The sequence below is a fragment of the Gigantopelta aegis genome, unplaced genomic scaffold (genome assembly GCF_016097555.1).
Source record: "Gigantopelta aegis isolate Gae_Host unplaced genomic scaffold, Gae_host_genome ctg7779_pilon_pilon, whole genome shotgun sequence".
In the NCBI taxonomy this organism is placed as follows: Eukaryota; Metazoa; Mollusca; class Gastropoda; order Neomphalida; family Peltospiridae; genus Gigantopelta; species Gigantopelta aegis.
Genome location: NW_024536076.1, coordinates 1 through 9,075, shown reverse-complemented (window position 1 = coordinate 9,075; position 9,075 = coordinate 1). Strand labels below are relative to the sequence as shown.

The 9,075-nt window shown below is 33.7% G+C and overlaps 2 protein-coding genes across 4 annotated transcripts; one reads left to right on the top strand and one right to left on the bottom strand.

Moving 5' to 3' along the window:
• The first annotated feature begins 333 nt into the window (after positions 1 to 333).
• On the top strand, positions 334 to 4,967 carry LOC121366936 (putative nuclease HARBI1). 3 transcript variants are annotated; one of them, XR_005957267.1, is made up of 5 exons: positions 334 to 1,330; positions 2,120 to 2,228; positions 2,890 to 3,058; positions 3,674 to 3,731; positions 4,834 to 4,967. XR_005957267.1 is itself a non-coding variant. In XM_041491165.1 (4 exons), coding segments are annotated over exons 1-4 (1,011 nt in total). In that variant the 5' UTR covers positions 334 to 599; the 3' UTR covers positions 3,676 to 4,234. The 3 variants fall into 3 exon arrangements, 2 of the variants coding, with proteins under 2 accessions (XP_041347099.1, XP_041347098.1); XM_041491165.1 differs by lacking the exon at positions 4,834 to 4,967 and having other exon boundaries at positions 3,674 to 4,234; XM_041491164.1 differs by lacking the exons at positions 3,674 to 3,731; positions 4,834 to 4,967 and having other exon boundaries at positions 337 to 1,330; positions 2,890 to 3,125.
• Positions 4,435 to 8,252, bottom strand: LOC121366937. The gene is made up of 4 exons (XM_041491167.1): positions 7,601 to 8,252; positions 6,306 to 6,439; positions 5,345 to 5,492; positions 4,435 to 4,969 (listed from the first exon to the last, which is right to left on the bottom strand). Exons 2-4 carry the CDS (start codon positions 6,388 to 6,390, stop codon positions 4,744 to 4,746), a joined length of 459 nt encoding a protein of 152 aa, XP_041347101.1. The 5' UTR covers positions 6,391 to 6,439; positions 7,601 to 8,252; the 3' UTR covers positions 4,435 to 4,743.
• Positions 8,253 to 9,075: the final 823 nt, after the last annotated feature.

The window sequence follows — 9,075 nt, the reverse complement described above, 5'->3', positions numbered from 1 at the left end:
CGGTTCATCTGCTAGTCTTGGCGCTCTTACAGCTCGATTTTCGTCCTATAATCCGTTAGTTATAATCTGTAAGTCGGGAGTTGGATAATTTAAAATGCAACCGTCGAGTTGGCCAACTTTGTCGTGACGGTTGACAGTCTACGACTACCATTAAAGACACTGGTAAACGTTTCCACCATGCTAAACATATTTGCATACTACTATATGGTATACGTACATATTGTTGATGGCATGAACCCGAAGGAGAACACAACGCAAATCAACATCGCGGTACCAATGCTCCAAAACGGCAATCCGAACCCGCCAAACTGAAAACAAAATTACAGTTAATACCAGGGACTGAATCTTTAATGACGTCATACGCATACAATAAGCACCAGGGCCCGTATTTATCAAGGAACTTAAGTCATAAAAAAAACTTAAGTCAGCTAAAAATACTTAAGTTTTTACAATTTTGACTTAAGTTTCATAAAACAGCTTAAGTCATATTTATCAACCTACTTAGACTTAAGTTTGGTCCGTTTTTGACTTAACTTTTTAGCCACCTGCCGACCAGACTTAAGTTTTTTTTAATCAACTTAAGTCATTCTAAAGATAAAATGGCTGCTGGGCGTTTGCCAAGATATTTTAATGAAAGGAAGCCAGTTTTGAATCTTTATAACGATTTTGAACTTGTGGAGAGGTATAGGTTTGATAGAAATAGTATAGAATATATCACTGACCTTTTGGCTAAGGATATTTGTCCACTGACTCATAGGAGTCAGTCAGTTGACGCCGTAACCAAAGTTCTTGTTACTTTACGATACCTGGCTACGGGGAAATTTCAATTATGTAGTGGCGATGACCATGGGGTGAGTCAGCCCACTGTATCTAGAATTGTGCAACAAACACTCGATAGTTTGACATCGAATGAAATAATTAAAAGGTTCATAAAGTTTCCAACTGATCCAAACGAAATTCGCCGTCACCAACAGCGCTTTTATAATGTTGCGAACTTTCCCGGTGTTGTTGGCATCATTGACGGAACCCACATCCAAATTCAGGCTCCAACAGTTAATGAAAACGAATTTGTAAATAGGCATCGATATCACAGTATTAACACCCAAATAGTGGTTGATAGTGATGACCGAATAATAGACGTTGTAGCGCGATGGCCAGGGTCAACGCATGATTCGAGGATACTGACAAACAGCGGGCTGCACCAACTATTTGAACATCATCGTGTACCAGTGAGCTGTCATTTGCTTGGCGACAGCGCCTATCCTTGTAGAAGATGGATTCTAACACCATTTCTTCGTCCACTTCCTGGTCCACAGACGAATTACAATCGGTAAATCAAAGTTTCACAGTTTTGAAATCACGTGTTGGCAAAAGTTATTGAAAATGTTCATGAACCAGTCTATTGCGGTCTGATGGTTTATCCAAATAGTAAAATACACAATGAACCCAAATGAAAGAACAAGCATCAAATGAACCCAAATGTAAATTATATTATGAAACCCAAAAATCATATTACATCCAAATAAAAGTTAAAATAAAATGCTATAACTCTCTCTCTCTCTCTCTCTCTCTCTCTCTCTCTCTCTCTCTCTCTCTCTCTCTCTCTCTCTCTCTCTCTCACACACAGACAGACACACATACACAGACAGACACACACACACACACATACAGACACACACACACGCTGACAAACACACACACACACACAGACATACACACAGACACACACACACACACACACATACACACACATCACCCCCATCACCCTTTCCTCCCCAGCTATGGCTGAAAAAAAATGTACAGTGCAATATTAGGTTATTTATATAGGAATGAATGAATGAATATTTAACGAAACTTGGTTTCTTTACTACATAAGCCAAGGTATACATGTATGTTTTGAAATGCACAATGTGGCTTTTAAAAAGTTATACATCTTAAACATGTAATAAATAAGAAGTAAATAAATAAATGAAAAATAGAGCTAATAATAATAAAGTCAATAAAAAGCAATACAATTTAATTCAATACATGCAAATGACAGTAATGTAGAATCTGCATATCACATATATAATAATTCATATATTAATTAGTTCAATAATTTTTTTGCTTATTTTAAAAGATCACATAAGAAGATCAGGAGCTGCGTCGAAAGAGTCATTGGTCAGATGAAGAGACGATTTCATGTGTTACATGGGGAAATAAGACTCCGACCTGAAAAGGCTTGCAAGGTACACTTAATGCATACCAACAACAAAGACAAGATTATTTAATTGACGTATTTCATTGATGTATTTCAAGGAATTATGGCTGGTTACCTGTAAAGTAATATAGAAATATATTTCTTAATTTGAAAGAAATATTCCATTTATTCCTAGATGAATAAGAAAAATATGTGTAAGCAGAAAAGTCATTTCATTGTTCAAACATATGCTATTAAAATCTAAATGCAAAGGATTATTGATATATTTTTTTGCTGAAATTAATGATTTGAACATTTTAAAACATACTAATAATTGTCTGATCAGTTGTATTTTGTTTTTAAGTGTCTAGACCAAAAGTATAACAAAACAAATCGTTGATAGAAACATGTCAACTTCTTTTATTGTAATCCACATTAACAGTAGGCCTATAATAGATTATGACAAAGAGATAAATGTGAAAAGAACCCCCAGAAAACTGAAATATTTCCATTATATATTCAAACTGTAAATTAATCATTATAATGACTTTTGAACAAATGATCATTATTAAATTACAATTAAATGAATGTATTACTTCAAATTATTAACTTTATTTGGTTATGATACCTATTAACACATATTTATTAATATTTAGGTTCCAACTGCCTGGTTATGAAAACTGTATTAAAACATAATTATTAATATTTAGGTTACAATTGCCTGTGCTGTTCTGCACAATATATGCAAGGAGAGAGATTTGCCCCTGGCAGATGATGGACATATACAGGGAGAGGTACCAGGAGATGATGGAGTTGTGGTGAACCCTCTTGCTGCAGGGGCCCAATACAGACAGCTGTTTGCCATTAATCATTTTTCATGTAAGCATTCACTTTTCATGTAAGCATTAACAAATATTAATAAATATTAATGGGACAGACCCTACTTGTTAAAACACTAAGACATATTTTTCCAGTATTAAAGCTGTTTATGATCATTGAAATCAAACATTACTTATATTTTGTTGTTTATATTATCCATTATGGAGTCAAGTTTTAATCTACTTTAAGTGTTCATGAATTACAGCCAGGGCATATTCAAGAAAGCAAATAGCCATTGTCTGGTGTTGTCACATTTCAAACACTGTATTAATAACAATAACAAATCATTATTTGATAATGATAATAACTTAATGCCAGCCTTTGATGGGTCTGTTATGAGATGGCAATGTATGACTTGTATATCAAAGGTGTTGGTATGTGCTGTCCTGTGCATACAAAGATCCCTTTGTACTAATGGAAAAATGTACTGTGGTTAGTCTAAGACTATGAGTAATATCAAATTGTTGACATCCAATAGCCGATGATTAACAACACGACTACAGCATATTGATTTATTAAACAAAATAAGCTTTAACTTTTTTCTTTTGTTTATTGTTTACTACACATTGAAATGAATCATTGTGCATGGCATATCTTTCTTATCAATTCATATAGGATCATCAAACGTTGTATGCAACTCCAACGGGGGATGGCAGTGTATTGTGTACCACTGGTAGGTTACTTTGACCTATGTTTTACTGTTTTACTTAATAGACCCTGTGCTATCTCTAGGCTACCGAAACAGACTTTTCATTTTTCAAGATCAATCATATAATGAGTCTAAATTTTGAACACTAAAGGAAAACCTTGTTCAGCTTTGTTTGCCACTATAAATGTGTCACCATATTACACATAATACAAAACTATTTCCTTTGTTATAAAGAACAATAATAAACAGTGGTTGATCCGAAACAAGTTATTAATCCATCCGACTGCATAAATGGCATACAGTTATAATCCAGTCGTACATACAACACATTCATTAATGTGTGTTTTTCTCTATCAAACCTCTTAAGGATGTATCATGTATCTCAGCTGTACTATTGGGTGTATACTAGCAAATCAAATCCCACAGACGACAATAGTAACATATGTGGCTAAAACTCCTACCTGCAACGTATAAACCGACATAAACGCCACGGATATAAATACTACCACCACCTTACACTTAAAATGAATCAGAAAAAAATGGGGGTCAAGCTGCTCGTTTCTGAGATAACGGGTAGCGTCTATGACTACCCTAGTTTCGCACAAAATTCGATTACTTTTTTTTACAGGTACCCCATACATGTTTCAAGCACAAGGCTGCTTGACACATTGGTACTAGATGAAATAAAATTGCAATTTTTTTTTACCCAGATGAAACTATTATTTTTTACAATCAACACACTCATATTTATAACCAATCACAGGACTTGTGGTGTTCACTTCTCTATCAAAAGTTGGGTGCACCTCGCATTTTGACCCAGCCGGAAGTTATTTGGTTTAGTACTACCTATAGTTTTGTACCTGCTATTTATATACATCAATGTAATATCATAATTATATTTCAATTTTGTTTTTGAAATGAAATTATTCATGATTAAAAGTGATATATTGTTTTGGAATTTAATGTAATTTATTGTTAAAATTGTCAATGGAAAATAAAGTTTTAACATTTCTACATCGTTATGTTTATTTAAAAATTATTCTTCAAGGTTTTCAATTTTCATTTTCAAATATTTTTTTTTTAGCTTCAGACATTCTATTTCCAGTTTCAGTTTTTCTTTCAACAGAGAATTATAAGATGGTGAAGAAGTCTGGATGGGTTGCCTCTCAGAGGCTGGAATGTCTGGCTGCTGTACAGGAACTAGACTTTCTTGCTGGTGTACACGTGGCTCTGGATGAAGTTCAGCCATCACAACAATTTGACTGAAAATACACATTGATCAATCATTCAATAAATTAATGCCAATAATAACATTTTTCTTTGGAGTACTTATCATTTTACTATTAAAAAATAGTTTCCTTAATATTTTTATCTTGTTAAGAGAGTAAGAAATATTTTATTTATTGATGCACTCAACACATTTCCATTACAATTAAACAGTGTTGGACATACATGTATGGTTAAGCACCAGACACATAATTAAAGATGTAACCCGCCACTGTCACTTCATAGAGTAGTCTTTTCAAATAACATGTAGCAGCAAGGGACATTTTATATCAGACATCTCAGGCAAATGCTTTAGACCATTGGGGTAAATATGAAAATGGTATATATCAAGTATTTTTAGAAGTACATACTTTTGACTAGATTGATCATAATCCAGAAACTGCAGCATGCATGTGTCAAGCCCATCCTGAATACCAGTGAGGGAGACATTGTCTCTGCCAATGACATCTATTACTGTGTCAGTAACAGGACTCAGTGGTTTTGGTGGTGTCCCTCCTCCTGTTTTTGAAATAAAGTAAAGCGTCTATTAGTGTGCATATATTGAAAACTTAAATGTTAAAAAGTGATTTTCAAATAAATGTTCCATGTTGGTTTGTGGATTGTTTGGTTTTTGGGTTTTTTTCCTTTTGAGCCTTTGTGAGGGTTATTGTTATTGTAGGTGGGTTTTTTTTTTTGTTGTTGTTGTTGTTGGTTTTTGGGGGGGGAGGGGGGGGGGGTGTTGCCCCACTGATTTAAGACATGTATGTACAATATTTGTTCATACCATAGTCCTTTTTGTCCTTCTTATTAGCACATGCTTTTCCCCAGTATTGGTTTTAACTACCAAGCTAGCTTTGTCAGTATCATTTTAGTGGCTTAATATGACCCAATACAACCACAGGGTAGTGTGATATTCCAGTACTGTTATATCAAAAATGTTAATTGTTGACATAGATATAAATGTAGTGGTTGGATAGGCCAATCTAATTTCATAATTCAATTATTTTTATTTTGTGAATGACAAGTAAAATTTAAGAAATATAATGTATTTCTCTTTTTATTATGTGATTTCATTATTACACTGAACTAAATGAAATAACTCTCTTTTTTTCTTACTGCTGAGGACAAATACAATGATTCCAATTGTGGTTGTAACAATGAAATGACACTGAAGAATTGTATGCAAAATGTTTGTGAACTTTTAAGTGTAATGTCATTTCATTAAGAAAACACTAATTTTATATTTATTAAAAGTGTATTCTGGGTGTCTTAAAATGTCATCAAAACATTAAATTGAAATGGTCTTAGCTATAGTTGTTACTGTTACTGTACCTGTTGCAATGGTTTTGCAATTAAATGCAGACAAATGTTTTTTTGATGAACTCTTCATGTTTTTCCATTTTTTTTTCAACCTCATCCTTGGTTCTTATTTGGCTTGATGTGGCGTTTACTTGATTTGTAATGAACTAAATAAAAATAAATATTTCAATAAGTGCAATGATTTACAACTTCGACTGAATATTTTCAGTAGTTTCTGTAATTCAAATTTTGTTTCTTTATTGACTTTTTGTAATTGTAATCAATATTAAACTACACTTAATATTAACTATACTCACGGAATTAATACATTATATTTATTGTGAACAGAGGATGGTGTTGTTTTGTTTTGTATGTGTATTGTTTTATATTGATATTATTTTTTAAATTATTATTCCATTTTCATCATTTCATACAAACGTCAGTCTTTGTCATTAACTTACAAATTCTACGTATATGTATATTCCCCCACTTAGATCTATCCCCATACCCTCCCTAAAGATATGTCAAATAATAAAAAGTATAAACAGTGCCAGGTGCATGCTAGTGTGACTATGATGGTTTGGTAACGGTATTTGTAAGTCCGTTTCAGTTTAGTGAAATCGTTGTGTTAACGTTTTGTATTTTTATTTGTATCAAACTTATTAAAGTTGAGTAATTCTTTTATGAAAATTAATTAATTGTAATAATAATTATTTCATAAATGGTAGCTGTAATGAAAAAAGTAATTATGTTAGACATTTGGTGTAAGTAATGAGAATTTAATTGTAATTTGCCATTATTCATAAGTGTAGACACCGCTGCTGACTTATACTATTATTGATATATATAATTTTGACGTTCGTGTGTGGTTGATAACTCGATACAGGTTTATATAGACGCACAAGACGTATGTGTGGTGAAATAGCTCTTTCTGAATTCGTGCGTTGTTTGATGATGGTATTGATTTCTTTAATCGGCTGTGGTGATGCAGCGATTATGTCATCGAACTTAAAATTTATAGGCTGTGGTTTCTACACATATTAAGCAAAACGATTAAACAGTTATGTGTAACAAGCACAGTCCACGTAGGCGTAAAAAATTTTTTTTATTTCACGGAGGTCGTATTATACAGCCTCACTTACCAATCAAAAAAATAAATGTTGCAGTGTAACGTAAAAGATAAGATATTTTTAACTGTTTCTCTTATTTTTTTTATTATTTTTAGGGTGTGTGTGGAGATGGTGTGTGTTAATATTTATTTAAACTGAAGATTTCTTTTTATTATTTCATTTATTATTATTATTATTATTATTATTGTGTTTTCTTACCTGCCACGCTTCTTGCCGCTTTGCTGACGTCACTTCAGGAGAGAATTTGCCCTCAACAAACTTTTTTTTAGTCGCCACTAACTGGGCTAAATTTAGACATTCTTCGCTGGTCCAGTTTGGCCGTCTTTTTTTTCCATCCATGACGATGACATTGTCGTCTGCAATAACTCTTGGGGAATCCCATATAAAAATAGATGGGATTTCCCTAGCTTGGTTATCACGCCAGCGTAACACTCAACAAGAACCGGTAAAGAATTTCCACTAATCATGCGCAGTGTACAATGAAATGGCCTTATTTTTATTTATGTATTTTTTTCGATTTATTTGTTTCATTGTTTAATCTTCCCTTAGTTATTCTTTACTTCTCGGTTTTTAATTTTAAAAATGTGTATCCCCGGATGTTTATGAATTGTAAGTACTTCCTTAACGACCACAAACTTAAGTTTTTCTCTCTGACTTACTTAAGTTTTTCTTAAGTTGTTTGATGAATACCAACTTAAGTTTTTGACTTAGATAAGTCAATTTCAAAAACTTAAGTTCAAACTTAAGTCAAAACTTAAGTTCCTTGATAAATACGGGCCCAGGCCTGTAATAGAGTGTGAGACACTAATGTCATGACAACGCCATACAAATTGCATTCGACTGACGTCATTAAAGATTGAGTCTGCACTGGATTTATTAGCACGGGCCCAGGCATGCTTACTACCAAGGAAGTTAATGTTACAGGCGCGGATCTAGAGAAGGGTGTAGATGTTTTGCGTATGTTAGACGCTAGCCCGAGTACTCATGCCGTCCGACAGCTAGGACGATTCAGAAAAAAAAAAAGTGGTGACGGTTATGATCGCTCTAGCTCAGACCTGGTGCTTTATAAAACGTTTAGAGTCTAGACTCCAGACTCTATAGAGTATGAGATGGAATGAAGCGTAATGGCAACGCCATACTAATTTGTCGTGTGTGTGGTGTACGTCATTAGAGATTGAGTACTGGACTCTAAAAGCCATTTTAAGCACGGGTTCCTGGAAGGCAGAGTATGCGGGGGTTTAGGTCGACACCAAGTAACCGTAGTTCCAAAGGTGTAAAGGTTCTGATTTACAATCATTTCTTTATCCATTTGTTTTCTGTAACATTTGTGTTAGAGACTGCCGTGGTAGCTGTTACACACATCAAGTGGGGAAGAGCAACACCAAAATGATTGATGTACTAAATACATATTGTACAGAGAAAGTGCAGGGAAGTCTGCATATATATTAGACCTATATACATATACATGTATATAAAACAAAAGCTCTACCCAAATTATTGAACACAAACAAAAGAGTAATAAAATACAAACCGGGTACAGAGACGGAACCCAAAGGCAAGCCGGCCATGTCCCAAGACCAGTAAATGTGTTCAAAACGCCCTGAAACGAAATAAAAGAAACTTTTGTTTATGTAACGACACCACAGGACCACCATTGATTTATTAATCATCAC

Excerpts from the sequence above, each read along its gene's own strand:
- LOC121366936 (XM_041491164.1), top strand. The coding sequence starts at position 600 with ATGGCTGCTGGGCGTTTGCCAAGATATTTTAATGAAAGGAAGCCAGTT. Across the intron at positions 1,331-2,119 it reads CCACAGACGAATTACAATCG|ATCACATAAGAAGATCAGGA; the intron begins GTAAATCAAAGT and ends TTATTTTAAAAG. Across the intron at positions 2,229-2,889 it reads GACCTGAAAAGGCTTGCAAG|GTTACAATTGCCTGTGCTGT; the intron begins GTACACTTAATG and ends ATTAATATTTAG.
- LOC121366937 (XM_041491167.1), bottom strand. The coding sequence starts at position 6,390 with ATGAGGTTGAAAAAAAAATGGAAAAACATGAAGAGTTCATCAAAAAAA. Across the intron at positions 5,493-6,305 it reads TTGCAAAACCATTGCAACAG|GAGGAGGGACACCACCAAAA; the intron begins GTACAGTAACAG and ends TTTCAAAAACAG. Across the intron at positions 4,970-5,344 it reads TATGATCAATCTAGTCAAAA|TCAAATTGTTGTGATGGCTG; the intron begins GTATGTACTTCT and ends GTGTATTTTCAG.